Source organism: Pyxicephalus adspersus, chromosome 1 (assembly GCF_032062135.1).
Source record: "Pyxicephalus adspersus chromosome 1, UCB_Pads_2.0, whole genome shotgun sequence".
In the NCBI taxonomy this organism is placed as follows: domain Eukaryota; kingdom Metazoa; phylum Chordata; class Amphibia; order Anura; family Pyxicephalidae; genus Pyxicephalus; species Pyxicephalus adspersus.
In genome coordinates, this window is record NC_092858.1 from 151726598 (window position 1) to 151751846 (window position 25249).

The 25249-nt window shown below is 39.2% G+C and overlaps 1 protein-coding gene across 1 annotated transcript; it reads left to right on the forward strand.

Moving 5' to 3' along the window:
• The first annotated feature begins 286 nt into the window (after positions 1-286).
• TOMM70 (translocase of outer mitochondrial membrane 70) lies at positions 287-23540 on the forward strand. Its single transcript, XM_072431538.1, has 12 exons — positions 287-572; positions 11206-11379; positions 11905-12031; positions 13615-13724; positions 15440-15588; positions 17085-17292; positions 17472-17606; positions 18062-18169; positions 18962-19078; positions 19995-20092; positions 21015-21137; positions 21793-23540. The coding sequence occupies exons 1-12, from the start codon at positions 342-344 to the stop codon at positions 21944-21946; spliced, it is 1734 nt and encodes a 577-aa protein (XP_072287639.1). The 5' UTR covers positions 287-341; the 3' UTR covers positions 21947-23540.
• Positions 23541-25249: the final 1709 nt, after the last annotated feature.

Here is a 25249-nt window from a genome sequence, read left to right on the forward strand (position 1 = left end):
ATAATAATAAACTAGTAAAAGACAGAAATACCTCTATTTAATGTACAGCGCTGTGTAATATGTTAGCGCTATATAACTCCTGTTAATATAATTATTAATAATAATAATAATATTAATAGAAAATAATAATAATAATATTAATAATAACAAATAAGAGCTGTAGTCTACTAGAAGTACATGCAGTGAGATGAATATGCCGGCAGGAGGCGCTCGCCACATGCAGTGTTCGCTCCCGGAAGTGGTTCTCCCCCTCCTGCCGGCTCCCAGGTCTCCCCGCGTTTCCGGCGCTCCGCCCCTCCTGTCTCTCCCCGTGTGTCCGCAGCAGCAGGGACGGATTCATCATGGCTGCTTCCAAGCCAGTGGAGCCTCAAGGAGGGCCCGGGATCCCGCACTGGAAGCTAGCCCTAGCCGTGGGGGCTCCGCTACTGCTGGGAGCCGGGGCGGTGTATCTATGGAGCCGTCACAGGTCTAATAAGAGGGACAGTCAGAGGAGGACACCGGAGGGGAGGGCCAGCCCGGTGCCTAGCGGAGGGGGCAGCGCTAACCTGGAGTCTAATCCCCCGCCAGAGATGGTGAGAGGCTGGGGAGAGCTGTGTGTGGGGGCGGCCTGTATAGGAAGCATGGAGCCAGCGTGTCATTGTGTGCCTGCTGGGGGGTGTAGTATGGGGGGGGGATTGTTGTACATAGCCATGCTGCTGTACACATAGATAGAGATTGTGCTGCCTTGTGTTCTATTTGTGTTTGTGTAATCCTATCCCCGAGTATAACCCCCCCCCCCCCAGTCCTTCCCATGTGTTTCAGTATTATTATTAAACAGGATTTATATAGCGCCAACATATTATGCAGCACTGTACAATAAATCCTACAATATCCGGCCATGTGTAGGGGGCGGCTGATCTGGCACCCCGGTTGTCCTTGCACTAGCTGCTCCCCTTGTAGTTGCGCCGTTACTCTTTGCCATTCGCTGAGCATCCAACATTGGACAGCCATGGGAAGATTATAGGTCAATCAGGTCACCTGAAGGAGGACCCCACAGGAAGTAAACAGGAAGAGAGGAGACCCTGGGGCTGGGCTGTCACATGACCTTGGGTTTAGAAAAGTACGAAAATTAAAATCTTGGTCATTTGTGTAAGTGAAATTTCTTGTTCACCAACAGGGGCAGCATGGTGGCTCAGTGGTTAGCACTCTGGCCTTTGCAGCGCTAGGTCCCAGGTTCAAATCTCAACCAGGACACTATCTGCATGGAGTTTGCAGGTTATCCCTGTGTTTGTGTGGGTTTCCTCTGGGTACTCCGGTTTTTTAATATTATTACACAGTATTTATAGCCGTTCAAACCTGGGACATGGCATTGCAAAGGCCAGAGTGCTAACCACTGAGCCGCCACGCTGCCCCTCCCACATTCCAAAAACATGCAGTTAGGTTAATTGGCTCCCCCCAAAAAATTGGTCTTAAGCTGCGTACACACTTGCAATTTTTGTCGTTGGAAAGGATCTTTCACGATCCTTTCCAACGACAAGGGAGTGCACGATGCATGAACGATGCTGTACATACAGCACCGTTCATGCTCTATGGAGAGGGGAGGGGGCCCTGCCGGGTTGCGGCACCCTGCTGCGCGCTCTCCCCTTCCCTTTCATTAGGATCGGCTGTCGTCCATCGTCTGTGGATCCGGCAGGTCGGTCGTCCGGACGATGGACGACACCAACTGTACACACGGAAGATTTTCGCCCGATAATTTGCCTATTATCCGGCGATAAAAATCTGCCGTGTGTACGTAGCTTTAGACTGTGTAATGACATATACCATGGTAGGGACGTTAGATTGTGAGCTCCTTTGAGGGACAGCTAGTCACATGACTGTAGACTTTGTAATATGTCGGTGCTATACAAATACTGTGTAATAATATTTCCTTGTTCATCACATCTTTGGCCAGGCGCTGCTTTATCCAAGGATTGTCCAAAGATCAATCGCTAATTGTTTCCAAATCCTAGCTGGCAGTGGGTTATGATCATCCAGTATAACAGATTATGTAGTGTTTCACCTTCCTCTACTAGTCGTCTTATACACGGGGGTGACGTTGTGGCTTTACATTAACGTGATAACAAACATAATGTTTTCCTAGGGAGACCACAAGACGTGTCTATTAAAAGGTGCATTGTAGGGGGGTCACTAAGATTAAGTGACACCTGCAGCACAGAAATTGCATGTTGTAATAGTACAACAGGGAGGACCATGCCAAATAAATGTAGAAGTGGTAGCACCACACCTTCAATCTTGTAGAAATTTACTCAACTGCTGGGGTGGTCACCTCACATCCTCTCATCTTGTAGACCCCCTAGTTATATGCTGGATAGTCATTAAATAATAGATCGCTAGAGTGTTACCTCACCCCCTCTGATCTTGTAGACGCTTAGGTATAAGCTGGCTGATCACCTTACTGACCCTGATCTTGTAGACCCCTATAAATTACTGGAGGTGTCACCTCAGCTGTAGACCCCTAGTTTATTGGTGGCCTGTCACCTCACCCCCTCTGATCTTGTAGACACCCAATTGATTGCTGGGTGGTTACATTATCCCCCCTGATCTTGTAGACCTCTAGTTAATTGCTGGATAGTCACCTTACTGCCTCTGACCTTGTATAACCCCAATAAATTGCTGGAGGAGTCACCTCAACCCCTCTGATTATGTAGACCCCTAATTAATCCCTCCATCCCTTAGGACCTTGATAAATTGCTCACAACACTGACTTGCTTCCCCATGGTGGAGAGCAGAACAATGGTATTTACATCTGTATTTCGGGCAGCCGTTGTGCTGCAGTACTTTGGCTCTGATGCAAGTTCTAAATAAAATAAAGAGTTCTCTCTGCTCAGTAACAAAGCACCTGGCTGAAAAAGCAACATAAACACTGCCAGACATGCGCGGGGCTCTGCAGTTAGATGAAAGTTAGCTGTACGTTTGCTGTCAGTATGCTGATCTGTAATCTGCAATGTTCATATTTTTAAAGGGCTTGCTTCTTTTATTTTGACATTTATAGCCAATGTAATTAGGAAGCTGTCTTTAGTATGAAGGTAAAAATCTCACCTCATTGTTTTAAATACCTCGGTAATTCATAAGGGTCGTTTTATAAAGGAGTAAATTTGGCATTCACTAAAGCATTCTCTGATGGAGAATCTTCAAGGTCTATGTGTTTCAATGGCAGTGATTGATTCTCCAGCAGGCAATGTTTCAGTGAATGTTTGATTCAGTAATTCATGTTACGAATCACATCTCGAAACGTCCTAAAACACTTTTACAGCTCTAATTGACATCGAGTGGATCTTGTTTACATACTTCAGCTCACATGTTACTTTTAGTGGAACTTGGATCACATTTCAACTTATTAAGTTCTGCTTTTCTAAATAAAATGCAGCATTTCTATAGACATTTTCCCAGATTTTTCACATCCTCCTATAACCAGATGGCTGTGTCTTTTGGAAGCTGCATATAGTTTGAGGCCAAAATATAAGCATGTTGTTGTATAAATAATTACAAGCCCCGAGTTTCCTCAGGCTGCACTGGAAGTTTTTCTGGTATAGCTAACCATAGATATATATGTAGGTTGATAGGAATAGGAAGTTTGAATATAAATGTTAATAATGTTCTCACCGTTCAGGGCGGCATCATTGTCTAATAATGTTATCTGGTTGAGACGAACCCTCATGGTCATACTTGTGCAGAATCTAAATATTCACTCATTTCCTTCTTTTTATAGCTTTTACATCCTTATACTAAGCCCGATTCTTTAGCTGGAGAGTCAGGGAGTCAAAGGCCACCTGAAGCCTGACATTTGCTGCCTAATCTAAATGTGCACACTTTTACAATATGGGAGGTGGTGTGCATTGTGTCACTGCCAGACCAACAGCTATCAAAGGATTTTGATTGCCTCATCAAATAGACCTCCTCTAATATATTCTGACCTTTATTCCAGCCTGTATGTTGTAATCATACACAAATCAGTGTGTTGCAGTTCCATTCAACATGAATGCTAACCAACACACCTCAGCAAACTACCACTGAACAAAAATAAGTCCAATAAAATCAGCATTTTGATTTGTTGGCAGCCTGTTCAATACAACAGCAGTGCAAAATACTGCATGTTAACACATGCCGTGTGTAATGATTTCTCTCCCATAAGTAGACTTTTCTTCAGACAGCATTGCTGGTGTTGCTCTCTGGTCACTTTGTAATCACAGATTTACAGATGAGTTGTCAGCCTTTGTGCTGGGATAAATAAATCTGCTAATATTGACAAGCATCAGACTGTTATCTGATTTTGTCCTTTTACCTAGGACCTTAAGTCTTATACCGCCATGGTTCCTGCAACTGAACTACGACCTGGAAGATAAAAGGGTTGTGTGCATTGTAAGGCATATATACAAACATCGGTTCTGTATAGAAAAGTGAAGGAGCCCAGAGCAACCAATATTAAACATCTTTGTCATCTGATTTCAGTAAACTTAAATGTCCAATTTGATTCAGCTTTGTTCTTTTATTTTCTCTTTAAGTTGCTTTATATATTATTCATCAAGGCAGCCATACACTGTTCAGTGTTATATTAGGTTACAGTGTTGAACCCAGAAATTTTAAGCTGGGTAAGAAGAAGAAGAAGAAGCTGATAATTAATTAAAATATAAAAGGGGTTAACAGACACTATCACTGAATAAGGTTAATTATGCCTTTATATTTAGAGGCTAACATAAGGTTGAATCAAATACAGAGTTTCTTCTAGTAGTTATTTTGTAAATTTCCCATAGACAAAAACATAGGTGAGGCAGGGTTCTCCCCAGGCACTTTTAGCTGGGCGCACCACCCGGCACTTTTCAGCACCCACCCGGCTGTTTTTGGGTGGTTACCAAAGAGTTTGGTCACAATACAGGGGCTACCACCCACCTAAAATTTCTTCCCAACTGGCTTAAAAAAATTTCTGGGTTGAGCACTAGTGAGGGAATACTTATAATGTAAACATTGCATACATGAAAAGATTAACACAGTATGTGTTCACTAGAAACCGTATACACAATTAGAGCAAATAGAGTTTTATGGCAGTTTTCAGTATATTTTACTGATAAAGGTGTAAATCAAACGATATGATTGCTAGACAAAGCTCAAGTGTACTGTATGTACAACAGAGAATAAGCAATAGAGGCAGCAGTTGCCTCTTTGCCCGTCTCCTGGGGCAGGAGTCCAGGGAAGCTTAGTTTGGTTTATTCTTTGTAGAGGTTGTGGAAATTCCAATAGTAGTAGGCGGAGTGAAAGCAATTCAGTCTTGTGTTAAAAAGACAACTTTGCTTTGTCAATCGCTTTTTTCGTAAAATCTTATTTTCTGTTGTACATACAGTCTAGAAAATATATCGTTTGATTCACACCTTTATCAGTAAAATATACTGAAAACTGCCATAAAACCCTCTTTCTCTATTTGCCTTATTTGTGTAGTGTCCATTGGAGGCTCTGTCAAATTGATAAACAAAAATAGGGAATCTTGAGTTTTTTTTCTATAAGCAGTTACATGTTTCACTAGAAATAGACTATACTCTCCCTTTATAATTTATGTTACACAAATGAAATGCACATATAGAAGATCATTGACCTCTGCTACCTGCAGCTATTTTCTAAAAACACTGTTCAGAGCATCCATTCCCCTTACAGAATGCTGATTTGGGAATTAAAGGATAGCTCAATGATGAGGTCAGCCCTCTGCTCTCATCTGTAAGCATGTCTGCAGATCACTGATTGATTCCTAATTCTGATCCTACCATTCTCTGCTGTTGTACAGGAGATTTCAAGATGCTAACATAAGGACTAATTTTTGGACTGGTTGCATTAAAGTACATTTTCTTAGTGAATAAATAACTGCAATAACTTTTGTTTCTAAGTCTGCTCAGAGTCAGGCTTGAATGGAATTGTGTACAAGTACACACAGCCTTTAAAAACTTAGTTTACTGTTCAAAACTTACCAAATATCAAAAAGTATTTCTTCAACTTCTACCAAGCATAATACAATGGACCATATAAAACCAATGTAAGGGACACCGTGTTGTGAAGAAAATTATATTTATGTACTTGGGTGCCCTATCTTTATACTGTGATATAACAAATATTTTTCACTACCTAAAAGGTTTTCTGAATTTCCTTTTGAAGAGATTTACTTCCCGGGGATGTTGGTGTTAATTCAGTAAAAGCATCCTTTGGGTTTTCCTGTATTGATTCAGAAATCCATTAACTGATCAAACATAAACATTCTCTTTGTTGTGAATAGGGAGACGGTACTGTTAATGGATATGGCCTAATATATCAGTAACAGCAGCACATGGTACATTTCTGCAGATTCATTAGGAAGGCATTGCAAGGCAAAGAATATCTATCTGTCTTTAGCACATTCTTTGCTGCTAGGTCATGGTAATAATCAAACTGCTTGATGAAAGAACTTATATTTTTATGGTGCTTTTTGCCGTATTGCATTGGTCGGGCAATGTCCAGTTGTCCGCTGTAAGCTGGCCATAAAGCACAATCTCAAGGCAGGCATAAATTTACCAACAACAATAGGGTTTATCAATGAATTCAGTTTACATGTTGGCTGTAGTACTGATTATTTAATAGATATGATATGACAAGATAATATATACTATCTATAGCATATCTTGTGATGGCATTTGGATAAACAGTAATGCCTTTGTACCGCAATGCACCTAACATGCATTCGTGTACTGCATTGCCAGTTATTTACCTTACCAGAGAGATCCAGTTCCACACACTCCCATGCATTGTTGTGCACTGCATGCACAATTTTAGCATTTGGCAGACCATCCAAGTGAAAGGGGGATACCCTGAATTCCACAATATCCTACAAGACCTAGTCCGTTAATAGAACAGTAGAAAGGGACTAGAACAATTTGAAAATTATTGTTTTTGAGAAATTGCATTTAATTCATGCTGAGCGCCTTTTTTAAATTTAAATTAAGCTTAGTGCATTGTGTTAACTATCCAAAATGCTGTTTGCCTGACTGTCCTGCTGACTTTGTGTCTTCAGAAATCTGAGTCATGGAAATGGAACAAGTATGCAGACTCCGGCTTACTGATTGCCATGCCTGTGGTGCTATTCAGCTTTTAGGGGAGCTTGGCAATGGTAGCCTGTAAATTTCTTCTAGTACATATTTCCTCTGGATAGGCTGTGCAAAACAAAGTAATGTAACTAATATCTGTGGTACACATATGGCAGGATGAACTGTCAGACCTTATCATTTGTGCCCCGGTGTACTGCATTGTACAAGTCCTTAGTATTCCTCTCTTACTATAAGGCAATAAGTCCTGGACAGTGTTGCACTAGGCAAAAGCAAATAAATTTTAAACCTAAACTTAAAAAAATTATATGAACTTTACATAAATGGTAGATCCTGGCAGATTAATTTGCACATATGCATGCTATTTCTAGAGAAAATGTTGTTCCTGTTCCTTACAGTGCTGTTTACATGTCTTCAAGTGGTATAAAGATGCTTGCTAAACAGAAATAATGAAGTTTAGATTGCCTTTACTTCTTTTCCACACAAATCATATGTCCAGGGCCACAAAACTAAGCAGAAGGAGCATTAAGCAGAGTGACAGGATGTGTATTCTGCATGAAGATTTATAATAGGCCCACGTTGCTCAAGCTGCTGTATTGGCAGCAGCTCTTGATGAACTGACAAGCTGCAGACTCTGAAGTATTGATCAGCCCACAGAATGGTTTTCTTTATTGTATGTGGGTGAAAGGTAGATATTAAATGTTGTCACTAAAGGAAAGAGACAATGTGATGAGAAATAGAAATTGACAGATTATGCTTACAGGTGAAAGCTGCCTGAGTTGAGGTCAGTGGGGCATGAAAAAAATGAGACTCGGGTATTGTTTTTTATACAGTTAGGTCCATAAATATGTGGACAGAGACAACTTTTTTCTAATTTTGGTTCTGTACATTACCACAAATAACTCAGAACTGCAGACTTTCAGCTTTAATTCAGTGGGTTGAACAAAAAGATTGCATAAAAATGTGAGGAACTAAAGCCTTTTTTTAACACAATCACTGACATACTGTCTGCTCAAATCCAGCTAAATGCAGTCACATTGATTAGGAGGCGTTTCATAATACAGATGGACAATGACCCAAAACATACAGCCAAAGCAACCCAGGAGGCTCTGCCTGGCAGAGCATTAAAAAGGAGAAAACCCAGCATCTGGTGATGTCCATGAGTTCAAGACTACAGGCTGTCATTGCCAGCAAAGGGTTTTCAATCAAGTATTAGAAATGAACATTTTATTTTCAGCTTTTTAATTTGTCCAATTACTTTTGAGGCCCTGAAATGAAGTGATTGTGTTAAGAAAAGGCTTTAGTTCCTCACATTTTTATGCAATCTTTTTGTTCAACCCACTGAATTACAGCTAAAAGTTTGCAGTTCAACTGCATCTGAGTTTTCATATAAAATTAATTGTGGTTAATGTACAGAACCAAAATTGGGAAAAAAGTTGTCTGTCCAAATATTTAAAGACCTAACTGTATAAAACACAATATACACTTCTTCATTCATTGTCTCGTATGTCATTCTGCAGACTTATGTCTGCTGTTTATTCTTGGCTTCGGGGATACTGCAGAGAGATCCGTAGTAGTGTTTAATTCACAGCAGCCTTCTCCATCCTGCAGTTCTCTGTTCAATTCAACAACTGACACGATCACCAAAAGGAGAATTTTTACTTAGCACACCTTTTCATCTAAATTTGCAAGGAGAGCTATGCTTTCCATGACAAACATGTTGTAAATGGACATCCTATACTTTGTACACGTGAAAGAATGAAAAGAATTGACCTCTCCTGTCCACAGCATGGTATGACTGTGAAAGTATTCTGTTGAGGCAATGTAACAGGAAGGCTTTTGCTTCTCTGCTGCTGATACCATGTCATCACCGTGGAAGCCAAATATTTTATTTAATATTTTTGGGCATGAGACAGCTTGTTCTTGTCTCACCTTTTTCCCCACAATGCAACGCTGGTTACCAATGCAGACAAACCCAGATCTGCCATGTGAAGGTGAATCTTTAGCCCTGTTCAGCATTTCACCAGACCGGCATGAAGCTTACTCATAGCTTGAGTTGGTTGGTGGGTAAACTAGCGTAAAGTAAGTATCAGCAGTGAAGGGGTTGGGATAAAACACATGTGCACTTTAATGATATAGGTGGTGCACTTTAATTAAATAGGTGGCAACAAACTTCTCCAGTCTCCTTTATGCAGCAATTGTGTGGCAAGATGGCTGCAAAGTTGCTGCTTTCTTTAACATTTAAACCAGAACCTTCACGTTTCTAAAGGACAATGTTTTGCTAGTCACATTTACAACTCACTTGCTTTAGGTCTATAAGGAAATCTGATTTCCATTGATCAGGGTGACCTTTTTCTTATGTACCTGCCCCTTCCTCCAATTACAGAGTTGTCATACGGCATTAAACAGGGAAAACCCGTGCAACACAACAAGCTGCATTTTTTAAATTCCTTTAAGGTTGTATATTCTATTTAGGGTAATAGTGCAGAGCGATCTAGGGGAATAAATAGGGACTGCAGAGGATTTCAGTAGGTGCAGGGGCCCGGCTTTGTCTGGTTTTTAATAAAAAGCTGTGTCAGTACAAGAGGTACTTGTTCTGGGTCAGTGTCTTCCCAAGATTACTGTACCTGCTCTAAAACCTGCACCTTCGTATAAAAATGTACACCGCTGTTGAGCTAAATGAGTAACATGTTAGTCATTTCTAAGTTTCCTAAATCTAAAAGATTCCCTTTTTAAGTAACAATTTCTATGGAGTAGGTTTAACCCATCCATCATCCATTCTAGGCGCTTATATTTAATTTCTTGTCACGTGAGCCCAGAAAAGGCAATGTTCTTCTTTCGTCTTCTATATGTGATGTTTATAGTTCATTCCCTGCTAGTGAGTAGCTGCCTCTTTAATTTTACATTCCATGCCAGAAGAATGCAGAATGGTTTAATACAAAGTCCAGTGGTGGTTGTTTATCTACATGGCTTGTCTGTGATCACTGGCTTATATGCTGTCCTGCTCATTATTGTTTCTCACTGACCTTTTTATTCTGTATAGTGTGTGTGTGTGTGTGTGTGTGTGTATTTTATAAATATAAATATATATATATCTTTAGCAGGATAAGGCTGCGTACACACCTGTAATGTATATACAGCACTGTTCTGCTCTATGAAGAGAGGAGGAATATGAACGAGCAAGCAGCATCCCGCTGTGCTCTCTTCACTTCATTACGGTTGTTCATCGTTTCGCCAGGACAGACCTATGAATAACGATTGTTGTACACACGCCAGATTCTCATCCAATATCAGCCCTGAGGCAATTACAGGAAGAGAATCATCTGACGTGTGTACTCAGCCTAATTCACCTACAGAAAGATACTTTGGTATTTGTCACTTCCTAATATCTTTGATGCTAGAAAATAAATATTTTAACCTGGAATCACAGCTTTTACTATTACCCCTATTGGGTAACTGAGGATTGTGTCCCGCACAATAATGAATAGTTGTATTAGAAAATCTTGTCTGAGCATTTTTATTTTCTCTCTGATTAGTTGTCACTGGCTGTGTCTATGCACACTCACATAAATAGTCTCTCATTGCAACCTTTCATGTTTCAGGAAGCACTGACCAGGGCAACTTACTCGGGATATATTCCTTAAGTATTTTCCAGCTATATTTCAATATTTTATGGATTCTTAGGTTTCTATAAAGGTCAATACTTATTTGTTCTAACATTTCTGGTCCGCCTACGAACTGCATTAGAGAAACCTTACATTAATCTCCTACACATTCCACAAAATTTTATGGAAACTCTCATTAGCCTCTTTTATAATCAGATTTAATATTGGCACATGTCAGATTATTTCTGGTAATGTGTCAGTTTAGGTTTGACAACTTTGTAGGGTTGTGATCTACCTAAACAAACAAACAAGCAAGATTATATACAGTAAGGGAAATACACAATTTTTGATAAAAGATGAAGATTTTAGAACAATTTTTAGTCTGCCTTTTCCGCTAATAGATTGTTCCTCTGACATAACCAGGGAATCTGTGCCATAGGTAAAATGACTGTATTATCGGCTGATTGACTTTTTTTACTCACTTAATACTTTTTCTTTTTTCCTAGAGCCCTCTTGAGAAAGGACAAGCAGCAAAGAACAAGGGTAACAAGTATTTTAAAGCTGGCAAATACGATCAAGCCATCCAGTGTTACACTGAAGCCATTAGTCTTTGTCCCCCAGAAAAGAAAGTGGATTTATCTACCTTCTATCAGAACCGAGCGGCTGCCTATGAGCAGCTGGTAAGTAAACACAGGGTACAGGCTGGGCCACTGATCCTTTGCACCTCATACCTTGTTCTATGATCACGTTAAAAAATAATGCAGTCATAATACTCTTTCAGCCTTGTTTGCACTGAATCTTTGTTTTCAGTAGTATCCATTTTTAATTAGCCTTGGAAGTACCTAGGGCAAGCCTCAGTGGCTCTGAATTATCCTGAGATTTTAGATACACAGATCTGTGCCTTCTAACTGCTGATATTACATGTCTGGGGTTTTGGGTTGTCTTATTTTTGTGTGGCCATGCTCCTTATATAGGAATGTAACACTTAAATTTAACACTTTAACAAACTTTTATTTTACAACACAAGAATTTTAAAGCCTTCTAATAAAAATATTTGGGGGTTTGCAAGTTTTACTATGACAAAGTGTTGGATAGTTAAAAGTTTTTCAATTATTGGTAAACGTTTTTTTTTTTTTTAAATTTTTAGCCAGGTTTTATAAATGTGCATCCTATTTAATATAACTATTTACAATGACTTTTTGTAGCAAACGTGGAAAGATGTCGTTCAAGACTGTACGAAAGCCGTGGAACTGAATCCCAAGTATGTGAAGGCGCTCTTCCGACGGGCCAAAGCACATGAAAAACTCGACAACAAGAAGGAATGCCTTGAAGGTAAACACGCTGATTTGTGGTGATTAGTGCCTGACCTCTATCTCTTGAAATTGTCAATCAACTTCTGATAGAAATGAGTCGTGTGACTGACTGAGTTTTAGATAAAGGGTTATGTTTTCAATTTAGCTAAAAGTATAGTTGGATTATTGACAATTATTTGTTAGGATTTAAAATCATAAATTTCCCTTTAGGGCAATTTCTTCTCATTTCATGTTCTCTTGACATAAGTTCAGTGCTCTCCCCAGCACTTTTGGCTGACCACCTGCCTTTGGGTGGATACTGAAGAGTTGGGTTGCCACTGGCCTACAGTTTCTTACCACCCAGCTTAAAAAAAATTCTGACAACACTGTAGTTGATCTTCCATGTTTCTGTTCTAGGGTATCTTTTTCTTTTGAGATCCGCTAGGGCAGTGGTCGCCAACCCTTTCGATTCCGTGGACCACTAAAATCTCACCGGCTCCTGACCCCGCATGTGCGGGGAGCCAGGTGTCAAAGGGGGAGAAACTCCCCCAGATTGACGTCATTATGACATAACCCCGCCCACTCTCCCATCGCAGATCTGAGCCTGCAATATGAGTGTGGTCGAGTTGTCCAGGGACGGCCCACCCACCTCCCTGAGCCTAGGAACTGCATGGGGGACACATTCAGAAGGACCCTGCTGGGAGTGCACACCGGCCAGAGCGGCGGACCCCCAAAATTTTCTCGTGGACCACCAGTTGGCGACCACTGCGCTAAGGATCTATGTGACTGTTTCACCAGTCCTTAGCCGATGGGGCAATAAAATATTAAAGAAGCCCTCCAAAAGGAGACAAGGAAGGCAGATCACACTCCTTTTCTGGGTAGCAACAGTACAGGAAGTCAGGCAAAATTTCCCTAACACAAAAACTAAGGATGCTAGCCACACACTAATGGTTTAAAATATCAAAGCATGGAGGTCCTACATAGGAGCTCCATTTGTGTACTGTCTTGGACAATAATCTTTTTCAAACAGAGATTTGTTGGTGTGTATCTTCCTTGGATCTAAGGAGGACCACGTACCTGACTTCTCTTATTCTCCAAACAGTGCTGGTGCTTGGTTATTGGCCCAGAAAGCTACATGATTTCGGGTAGTGTCATCAGCCTTGTATATACTCAGATTAAAAAGACTAGGCTTACACAGTGTTTTCTTAATTTCCGCCTGCCTAGGGGAGTACCTACTGCTGGGGAGTACAGCGTATAATCTACCCTAGTGGTTTGTTTTATGCAAAATGTTTTACCTAATGCATGACAAGCAGCAGCTGCTTATGTTAGACAATGCTGACATTGTTGCAATGGGTTATGATGAGGGGACAATGTTTGGCTCCATTTATCAGTTACATGGTCCTGCAATTGCTTTTAAAGAACAAATGTACCAATATACTCAGTGCTTAACTGGGTTCATAGTCAGGTGACCTGTGTTTAGATATTTCAGTCTTCTCAAATCAGAGTTCTTTTGGCTACATTAAGGGTATTGCTTTTGCAGTTTTAGTGTCCTTCTCTTCTGTTTAATATGATCTCACAGAGCTTTTATCTGTTTGTAATTTCATTGTTTTTATTTTGATATAGATGTCACAGCAGTCTGCATCTTGGAGGGCTTCCAGAACCAGGCCAGCATGCTGCTTGCCGATAAAGTACTTAAACTGCTCGGAAAAGAGAAAGCCAAAGACAAATACAAGGTATCTATAAGTAACTGTGTGTGCTTTAGGATGGTTTCTGCAGAAGGTTTGCAGTTTTTTTTTTTTTAAATCACTCTTTGTGTATTGTATATAATATATATATTACACATTGTTTACTTACAGATGATTTAGTTAACTTTTTTGTTACCTGGTGTTAATTCCTCCATCTGTCAGGTCTTCTGCTTCAACATTTCAACTTCAAAAGCCTTTCAGCAATTTTTTATTGTATTTCTTTGTTTAGGATATTAACCTTCTGCATCCTCAGACTTTCACAAACAGCAGCAGAAGTGCTACTAACATTTTAAATTAGAGAATTTTGGTTCACAAACATCTAATGGATTCAGCACAAAGCATTCCCTAATAAACAGATCCCTTAATAAACTCTTCTTTAATTGCTATGCAAGCAAGGATCCCATGCGTTATACCATATTGGAAGCATATATAGGGCGCCTTAGCTTCTAGGGAGCACACACAATAAACCAATTTCTATGGAGCAAATAATATTTTGTACAACTTGCTCAATTTATACAAAATATTTAAAAAGGCACACAAGGTATGAAAGTTTCAGCTTAATGCTTGGCCATATGACTTCAATTGTACTTGCACTCACAAAAAAACATGCACTTACTCTGTGGGACTTCAAGTAACTTTGATTAGGGGAGATGACAAATGGGGTGACTGATAAAAAAAACCCATGCTTTTTTAATAAACCACAAGCATATTGCTAATTATTTTTAAATGGCGAATCCTAGTTCCAAGAAAAACTGCATCATTTTATGCAATCCAATTTACCATGATAATGTGTTATCCATAATCTGGACAGGCCATTAGTTTAAGATAGTTTTATATTAGTGATATTTAGAATTTTTTTCACTGAAAAGGTTGCAAAAACCTTGTGGGGTGTTGGAACCGAAGGCAGACTTTCTTAAATGTGTCTGTTTCAGATCCCTTTCTACACAAAGCACAGTTTCATCCAAAAACACATACATTACCAGACGTTTTTGGCTCACCTGTAGTCCAGGTGATCACGTGTCAACTGGACTAAACTTTACAGCAAACTTAAATTTTCTTTAGATGATCAGCAGCAGTGGTATTTACAGGCTGCAATATGACCTTTAGTCATAGGAACACAGGGCTTTAGTATTATGATTCATATCAAGTGTTCCCATCACCCCATTAGTAATATGGAGTTGCCAACAGTAATATGCTGTTGCCAACAGTGTTGCAGCTCAGCCAGACATTTTACCAGCCCTGAACGAAATGACAAATTAATATGATGTCTAACCACATGGCACCTTCACCTTAATAAATAGTGATGGTTACCCCTACAGATACAATAGGCAAATGAACTCGCTATTCTTTCTGTGTCACATTTTAATATTACTTGATGCTCTAGAAATATGTGTTTTATGCAGCTAGCACATATGCCAAAATTTTACTTCATCATTCTCTTGTAAATTACCTTTAAGGCCAGTCAGATGTACTTAAGCATGCTGACAGGAGGATAGTGCAGAAAAGCAATCTTGTCAGTCTCTCACTGCTGCACTCATGTACAGTCCAATACTTGAGGCAGGTGGTGACTAAGCTTTGCTGTATCAGAGAAATATCATGTCAAGTAAAGATGTTTCCATATATATATTTCATTGATGTGTTTTGCCTGCTTGTATACAAGATTTATGATGATGATAATAAACAATCCGTCTCTTCTATTTTAGAACAGGGAGCCACTAATGCCTTCACCTCAGTTCATCAAATCCTACTTCAGCTCTTTCACAGATGACATTATCTCCCAACCACTGCACAAAGGAGAGAAGTCAGATGAAGACAAGGATAAAGAGGGAGAACAGGCCGTGGTAAAAGAGAAGTAGGTTTGAAGTTCTTGGCTTTCTCTTGTTCTGTAGAACAGTCAGAGTGTCTGGAGATAACATCTATGACCATGATTGATTCATCTGTATATATTTTTATAATAAAAACCTAACATACTTACACTGAGTAAGACTTCGTACACAAGTTAAATGACTCTAGTCCAATATCTAATATTGGTTGAGAACCTGGCGTGTGTGTACAGCGCTTATCGTTTGATCGTAATGAAAGTTAAGCAGAGACCTCTCAACGGGGTGTTGCTTTGTGGTTCTCCCCCCTCCCCTCTTCATAGTGCAGTAGAGCCCTGTATGTACAGCACTATTTCATGCATCGTCTTGTCATTGGAAAGGGTAGTGAAAGATCCTAACGCCAATTATTGCACGTGTGTGCCCAGCCTGAGTGTAAATACCTAAAGTGTATTTATAGCTTTTTTTTTCATTTCTATTTGGTCATAAACATTTTTTTTTTATGCTTGTACCAAAAAGTTTCTCAGTCTAGTGGCCTAGTAGTCCTGAGTCTTTTTGTTGTTTAAAAAATATCTTGAAACATAACACAATACCTTCCCCCAATAACTGTCTTCATGTGATTTGCTGACTTCTGACCAAGATATCTACCAGCTATCACATAGTTTGCAACAAATGTACCCATCCTGAAAGTTGTTTTTAAACTAATATAAGCAAAAGGGCATCCCCTGTATTAATATACCCTTTATGTGCTTTTGGAAAATCCTTTGTCAAGGATCTTTTTCATTTCTGAGAGATTATTGGTACACCGTAATACGAATTTCAAGCTGAACAGATCAAGCTGGCATTGTATGCTATTATCTGTTTAGATCTATATGACTAATACAAGTGTAGATTTAAAAACTTGAGAGTTGTACCCATTACATTTTTTGGGGGTCTATTTTTAAAGCAGTGAATCTGACATTTACCCAAACCTTCCCTGTCGAGGAATCCGTTGCTTCCATTGAAACTTATAGTCCTGGAAGATTCTCCGCCAGGGAATGTTTTTGGTGAATGTCTGATTCAGGGTTTTTATTAAATGTGTGATATTCTATATAGGTTTCAAAAGATAGCCTTTAACTAAGAGTGTGAAAATCTAAATGAAAATGAACCAGCATAGCTCCAATAGTTTTGTCTCTGCAAACATGCAGTGGACTTTTGGACAGTGTTGTGAACCTATTCTATAAATCTATAAACCCACTAGATTTTTGGTAGGATTATTCCCTAGATTTTTTAATGCCTTCAGAAATTAGCTGGTTCTTACCAAGGCAAAACATGGGGATATGTTATGTGCATGTTAAGGAGAAATGTGCTAAGTGTTCCCCCAAACACATGTACAGTGATACATGTCACTAATTTAGATAAAGGGGTTTGGGGGTAGATGTTGTCCATTGTTGTTAAACTTTGCATTGCTTTGTGCTGCATTTGTTTCCATGTATCATAATAAAAAGCTTGCATAAGCCCATTTTAGTTACACCATATTTTCTTTTTTCAGATCCGGCTATTTAAAGGCAAAACAATACATGGAAGAGGAGAATTATGACAAAATTATTAGTGAGTGCACAAAGGAAGTGGATGCTAAAGGAAAGTACATTGCAGAAGCTTTACTACTGAGAGCCACATTTTACCTGCTCATTGGAAACTCTGCAGGTGCTAAACCCGACCTGGATCAGGTTATTAGCATGGAAGAAGCCAATGTAAAGGTACATAAGAGAAGCAGCTTTCTCACATACATGTTGGTATATGCTGGATACCTCCTTAAAACTTGAAGGCAAACCCAGTTTATCTTACAGATTTACATTAAGTTTCCTGAATCTGTTCCTTGACATTTTACATTTGAAGTTTCAGGAAATTTCAATTTGTTTAATTGTGCTTTTCCTAGTTAAGAGCAAATGCTCTGATCAAAAGAGGGAGCATGTACATGCAGCAACAACAACCCCTTCTGTCAACTCAAGACTTTAACATGGCTGCTGACATCGACCCCCAAAATGCTGATGTTTATCATCATAGAGGGCAGGTAAGATACAGGATGTGTTTGTATGTGATAAGAGATGGGGCAGAGGAAAGGAATCCTGTAAAAGAATGACAGATATAATAAAAATAAAAGGTAAACACTGTTGATAGCTTTTAAATCTCAGATGAAACAAGCAGAAGTACCTTTCTTTTTTATTTTTATAAATATTTTTATAAAAGACTCCTGTAATACCCTGTACTGCAGAACTAGTAGAGGGAACTGCTCAGAACACGGTTTATTTGTACGGTGCTGTCAATTTAAAATAAAAATCCTAACCAAACAAGGTAATACAGGCTCTACTGTTCTATGTTCTAGTGAACATACTTGCTTGTCTACAGTGTACATTTTAGTTAAACATTGTGTCTTTGTGGGAGCAGCCCAGTTCACGTGTATTAATTCACCTGTGGAGTTTTTATTGTGCGTTTACTTTAGAAATTCTCACATGCCTTTCTTTGCAGCTAAAAATCCTTCTCGACCAAGTGGAGGAAGCCGTGGCTGATTTTGATGAATGTATTAGATTGCGACCAGATTCTGCTCTGGCTCAAGCACAGAAATGCTTTGCACTAGTAAGTCCCTATGATACTTGAACTAACATTCTTGACACACTACATCCTATCTGCCTTTAATGTTTGCAGTTGCGTTGTTGTGGCAGTGCATCCAAACAGCATAGTGTTTTTTTTGTTTTTTAATAGAATGCTAATTATTCACTACATCACACATCAGTCCTTGCATCATAAAATATAGCAAAGTGAATGAAAATCCAGTACCCTGCAAAAGGTTTCTGAGTACCTCAAATATTATAATGTGAAAAAATGTTGACTTTAGGGGAAAAAATTCAAGTGCTAGTACAACCCTTTCCACTACTTCCTCCAAATCTATAATTAGGTAATCTCTCACGCCCGTATACCCTAAATGAATCAGATTAAGGTGAACTAAAGGTTCCTAAGAGGTTAGTCAGAAATTGTATATCTGCAGATAAATAGAGAAGGATAAATACAAAAGTGTTTCTTCTTTCTTCGCCCTGTTTATCTAAATGCTATGATTGACAGAGCAGCTAATGAAATAGCAGCTTTATTCACAAAGTAACTCCTGGATGTCATTTTGGCAGCTGGGGATTACCAGCGAGGGGTATGAGAACAGGGAGCACTACATGTGCCAAAAACGTTTAATTTTCAGTGTAGCTGCAATGTTTTCATATTATCAGTTTACCTTCTACTTGTGATGGGTTTATTGTATTCTGTGTTGTGTAATATTGTTGTGCGTTAGACAAAGGTACTTAGTAATTTAATGTTTTAATTTTGCTTCTATGTTACAATGGTTTTTTTTTTCACTCCTCCTTTCCCTCTACTGTGCTGTAGTACCGAAAAGCGTATACAGGCAGCAATCCACTACAGATCAAATCTGCCATGAAAGGCTTTGAAGATGTCATTAAGAAGTTTCCAAAATGTGCAGAAGGCTATGCCCTGTATGCCCAGGTATATCATTTTTTATGTCATTTTTTGTAGGGGGGGGGGGTTCTATCTTTCTTGTTCTTGTGAGTTGTACTTAAAATGCACCTTTTTTTTCTGTTAAAAGTAATTAGTATTCAGAATCATCGAGAACAACTCTGGCATGTGTAGATCAATTCCACAACTATATTACCTGTAATGTAATGCCAGGAATGTCACAGGCCATGAACCATTTAGCCAATGTCAGTAGCCTGAATTTTGTCTATATTGACATGTCAGAGGCTGCTCTGCTCTTAGAGGCACTCTCATGCAGAAAAAAAAATTACCTAAACCCGTGGATTGACTTTCAGCTAGAAATACTTTTCTAGAAACCCCCTATGACAATGTAGTATGAGACAATTCCAACACCCCACCCCTATTGTAATACACTGTTAATAGTTATCCATTCAGTATGTACCAATTCCAACCCCTCCCTTATATTGATATACTTCTTGGAGAATTAATCACCATGATACGCTGTTTTGTGACTTAACCATTTCGTTCCTCCAGCATTGATTTAGAGGGTTTCCTGAAAAACTTTTGACCATATAGGTAGTTATGATTGTCATGTCTCACAAACCTTTACCCATATAGTGTACAGCCCATTCTGTGAATCCTTATAATATCTGAGGAATCCTTGGTGCTTTCATGTAGCACAGATTAAACGACTTTTCAGTGTGTCTGATCTTTTAGTCAGGCATATGCTTAGAATAAGAAGTCTAAGCATAAATAATACAAGAGACTGTTTCCCTGGATACTGCCACTTTGTTTCTCTGAATATTTTCATCTGCCAAGTGTCTTAAGATGACATTTTAATATACTAAAAATTCACTGTTAAAAATATATATTTATATTGAATACCGCATAGTTTGTCTCCTAACCCCGGACAATCTCTTCTGTGCAGGCTCTTACAGATCAGCAGCAATTTGGAAAGGCTGATGAAATGTATGACCAGTGTATAGAGTTAGAGCCAGACAATGCCACAACATATGTTCACAAAGGGTGAGTACCTCCATATATATAATACTCCCTATATACACTATTTTATGTGGATGTATTGGGAAATCAGCCATTGTTAAAGAGGACCAGGCAATAAATTCACACGTGGGTCAGCAGGGCACTAATAGGCCAGAGCTGAAGATTATGTCTCCCGGGGACATTGCAGACCTGTGATAGGAGAGTGGGCTGGTTCTGGCATCGTGATGGCACTCTGGGGGAAGTTTCTTCCCCTTTGAGTGACACACGGCCCCCCATGAATGCGTGCTCCGCGATGTGCAAAAGGTTTGGGACCACCGTACTAGACAGAGTCATGTACAGGTAAAGAACTTAATTGTAATAAGGAAAAACTAAAAACATTTTTTTGGATTTTTTTTTCTTTAAATGTAAGTTTTTATATGATAAAAAAACGGTAATTAGCTTTTGGACATGTCAACAGCTTGAAGTACCAACTAACTCCTTTAATGTTGGACACTTTAGCAGTGAGCGAGTTTTAATCTCTACACATCTGTATGGGCATCAAAAAGGGGTAGTTCTCTCCTTGCTGCATGTGACAAAACAATGTTACTATTGTGAGGGTAAAACAGAACTGAGACTTCTTACTGCTCCTGAGGAGTGAAACACAGTATGCAGAAGTAAGAAATTGGATCTCCAGCTATGAGAAGTCCCTAGGAACAAAAATGCACATCAGTAAGAGAGAAGAAATCTGCACATGGCTGAATCCTTTACATTTCTGGTGCCAGCGCAGAGTTGACCATAGATGAAAGCAATATGAGCTATCTTCAAAACTAGAGGAGCCCTTACACATCAGTATTTTATAAAGAAAAAGTTGCCAAATTTTTACTTTATTTTTAAACGACACAGTGATGCCAAGCTGGCAAAAAATAATTTTTATCATAATATATTTGTTTCCTGTTTTTCCATACAGTTTACTTCAGCTTCAGTGGAAGCAAGATCTAGATAAAGGGCTAGAACTCATCAGCAAAGCCATTGAAATAGACAACAAATGTGACTTTGCCTATGAAACAATGGGGACAATAGAAGTTCAGAGGTAAGTTATAGCAGTGGATCACAAATCTGGCATTTAGAGGATCAATCATTTTGAATTAATATTTTTAATAAACAGGATTTTTATAGTGCCAGCAAATTACGCAGCGCTGTACACTACATAGGGATACTCATTTATTGTAGGCTCAAATTTTTACCTGTTATACGTATGCCATGACTTGTATTTCTCCCTTCCCATACCCAAATAAACTACAAGTGCACCCATCCAGTGCCATAGAACTAATGAGATGTGTTCAAATCTTTATATCATCACATGAGTCTTTCAGAATGTACCACCACCCAATGCCTTTTCTTGGGGAAAGTCATCTAACTGTAGCTCAAGGACAAATCTTTAATCATAAAAGTAAAGATTGTTTTAAAAGCTATACTATTTCTGTGTCAAATGATAATGAACTGGGAAACGGTGAAAATACTGATTTGTATATTAAACAAGTGGATGGTCCACTTAGAAAGTAGGTTTACTCTAAGCATCAGCAAGAGCCTACAAACTGCCTTGTGGTTCCTATTTGCTTCAGTGTTCTGCTCTTTGTTGAATGTTGTGAACAAATATGCATAATATAAAGTGAAAGCTCCCAGGGGGTTATACAGTAATCATTAACTCCGGTAACTTGGCACATAACTTTTTCTTTCTTCTTTAGGGGTAATCTGGAGAAAGCCATTGAAATGTTCAATAAGGCCATCAACCTGGCTAAATCTGAAATGGAAATGGCCCACCTCTACTCACTATGTGATGCAGCATATGCTCAGACAGAGGTCGCCAGGAAGTACGGCTTGAAGCCACCAACACTGTAAAAAGAACTCCCAGCTGATGAGCAAAGGATAGCTGAGAAGTAATTGTCCTTTGAAGACAAGTCTTTCCTGTAAAGGAGAGGCACGCATACAAATAATGTGGAATGACAGACCCTTGTTTCTCTGCTTGTGGTATTGTCATTCATCCCTTCTGTTAGATGTTGTTGGTATTGTGGGATCGGGTGTCTGGGATACTGCGCCACCTTTCCCTCTGTGACTCTGCGAGGGGAAAATAAAGGCACCTTTTTTTTTTGCATGAGAACAGGAGGACACAGTTCGCTGTGCAAATAAAACTGCAGCATTGTGTTTCTTTCAGTTTTGTCTGGGAATGGATGGTTAACCGTGTGAGCAATTTTCTTAAATTTAATTTTTTATACATATATATATGTCTGGTACTTTTTACAGTTTCATTTTTTTCCTGTTGATTGCTCCAGTTCAGTCCTGTCTGTCATAATTACCTTGTACATATTTGATCACAAAAGGCTGATTTCTTCCTTTTTAATAGTGAAAAGTAACTATTATTTTTTAAGTTACCGGCTTCGAAAATAAATAGATACTTAGCATGCACATGCTTCACATTCCATTCTGAAAAAACAAGTCAAGGTTCATTTTCACATATTATGTTAAATAGATGCATCCACAGCCCTGATCTGTACTGTGAAGGTAAAGAATTGATTTAAAGCATGCAAATCGAGATAATGTGGACTTTCTGATGCTATTATGGAGCTTATGTAGAGATGCAGTGCAGGTGCTTGCTCAGCCCAATACACGGGCATTTTTTTTCTATCCAGGAAGCTTGAAATATTGGTCTAATGCCTGCTTTTATAGTAAAGCTATCACGAGAAACATTGCTGTGCTCGGCTTCTGAAAATACTAGTTGCATTGCTGTTATGCTGACCCTCATGCTTCAGTGCTGGACCGAAAGAAACATGCATAACAACCAAGGAGCTAGAATATTTAGAAGGATTCCTCAGCAATGAAAGCCTTTGTGTTTTTTATTAAGGAAGCAGAGCTCATGCCTTTGCAAGCAGCAAATACGGTTTCCCCCATGTACATACATAACTAACATTTAATTGTCTTTATTTTGGCTTTTTGTGCCTTTATAGGGGGAATGACCCTCACTCCCTCTTCTGTATATATTAGAAATTAATAGAAATCTCTCCAAGATGAGGAGAAAACTCCACTATGACAGGGAAGGTGAATTTGTCAATGGGGACAGGCTTAAAAAACTTGACCAGTAGTCTCTTCCCTTATCACTGTATACAAAATGTTAAAAAAAAGTTTTGATTTTATGTACACGATGAAAGGAAACCTGTACTATGATCAAATGAAAGCTATCATTGCTGACTTCTTTCTGAAAATGCTTGTTGCCTGGCTGTATTGCTGATTCCATGACTAATACATTGAGTCTCTGACCCCAGAACAAATGGACAGGAGTTCTGACTTCACTGTGACTACATCCTTGTTCCAGGTTAGGTGCTCAAAAAGTATTTAAAAGAAGACAACTTTAATTAAAAAAAAACTAGAGTAAGAAAAATCTATAATTGCTACACATACTGTAATTTATTGTTATTAAAAAAATTACGTTTCCATTTCACTCTGCAGCCGCTGTAATTTTCTAATGAATGATTCCTTTTAGTATGGCAAAATTGACTTGTCCTGCTTTGGCCTATAGAGAAAACTTGCAAGGTTGCCTTTACTGGGTGTGTGATTGACTTGATGCTTTTTCCTAAAATCTGCACCGACATGCAATCAAATTTCAGGCATCCCCTATAAATTAATTTTTGATCTGATACTACCAATGGATTTTACTGGTCTGAAAGGATGCAGACACTTTTTTTTATCCGTACATTGATATCTTAGGTAGTTATAATACAGTTTGAGGTTTTTAATAGGAGTGCTGGCTCCAGCTTTGAGCAAACATTTGGCTTAAATTGTATGCATGTAGAGAATTGTTTAGTTCTGCCAGTTGTTTTGTGTCTATATCACTTTGGGAAGATTTGACTTTTCTCTCCATACAAGGTGAAATCCTTTATAGTTGCTGTCAGAACATTTTCCTCTGTTCCTGCTCATTGGAAACCTCAACATTTTGGATTCTTTCTTCAATGTTGGTACCAATGTGTCTGTAAATCTTGCAATGGGAAACTTACAATACTTTTATTACCTACTAAAATGTTGCTGTCATTATAAGCTCCATGTCACCATATGGCATATTATTCCCTTTCCACTCCTCCTCTCAGCCTAACCAGATAAATTCAAGGTGTTCCATGCACCTAGTGATTCTTAACTAGTCCTAGGGTTGGGCTATATGGGTGCTGAGATGGAGTTCATCAGGAAAGGAAAATTATGGTAATACATTCTCTTTTTTTTCCTGACCGTTCCATGTTGGCACATGATGGGGGAAGTTCAAAAATACTGAAAGCTCACATAGAAACCAGTAGCTGGACCCTTTTGACCAAAACTAACGTCCGATAAGACTGCTGTGACATGACATAATGTTGGAGCAGGAGACTGGGTGTCCAATGACACTTCAATAGCCACTGCACAGAATGAGGACATGCCATGAGCTGTGACCCCTTAAAGGATTTCTATTCGTTTGGCCGATTATGTAGATAGTTTGGACAACCTGGGAGGTACCGAGGCCGTCTTATTCTTTTTTTACGCACAGAACCATAAGACTAGCTAGTGAGCTGCATCCATCTGTAAAAAGTGTTCCCTACATGGCTTGGTACTTTACACCAGGTAAATCAAATTTTGATTTTTAGTATTTAGCATTTACAGACATTCTCAATTGACAACATTTAACACACTTTTTGTTAAATGATGGCTCCTTAGCACATAGCATGACCAGATCTACTTGTATTATTCAGATACTCCACCAGGTGTGAAATTTGCAGAAAATAGCGAACATGACAGATGCCATGCACTCCTGTCTTTAATACAAGACACCTGGACATTTACCTTCATAAAGCTTACATTTACCTTCAATCCCACAGATCAGTCCATCCCTCGGGAGGTTTCTGCCATCGGGTCCCACCTCGGGCCGGCGGGTTGGGAGCGCCAGGCGCCGACATCTCTTTTCTTCCGCGTTCTTTGTAGATCACCCAATTTTGCACTGCGCAGGCATGAAATCGGGTGATGTAGATTGGGAAAAAACATGCCGATCTCCCTGTGCATGCGTTCCCTATTGATGAAAGGGCTCCTTATGCGCATGCCCAAAATGCTCAGGCATGTGCAGAAGGAGCAGCCAAGAGCCTCCCAGGATGCGTGGCAAAGGTATTTCGGGAGGCTCTGCGCTCCTATTCA

What these genes read in the sequence shown, in the direction of transcription:
- TOMM70 (XM_072431538.1), top strand. Translation starts at nt 342, where the DNA reads ATGGCTGCTTCCAAGCCAGTGGAGCCTCAAGGAGGGCCCGGGATCCCG. An exon ending in ACAACATATGTTCACAAAGG is followed by an intron (nt 20,093 to 21,014) that starts GTGAGTACCTCC and finishes TTTTCCATACAG; the next exon opens with TTTACTTCAGCTTCAGTGGA. An exon ending in GGGACAATAGAAGTTCAGAG is followed by an intron (nt 21,138 to 21,792) that starts GTAAGTTATAGC and finishes TTTCTTCTTTAG; the next exon opens with GGGTAATCTGGAGAAAGCCA.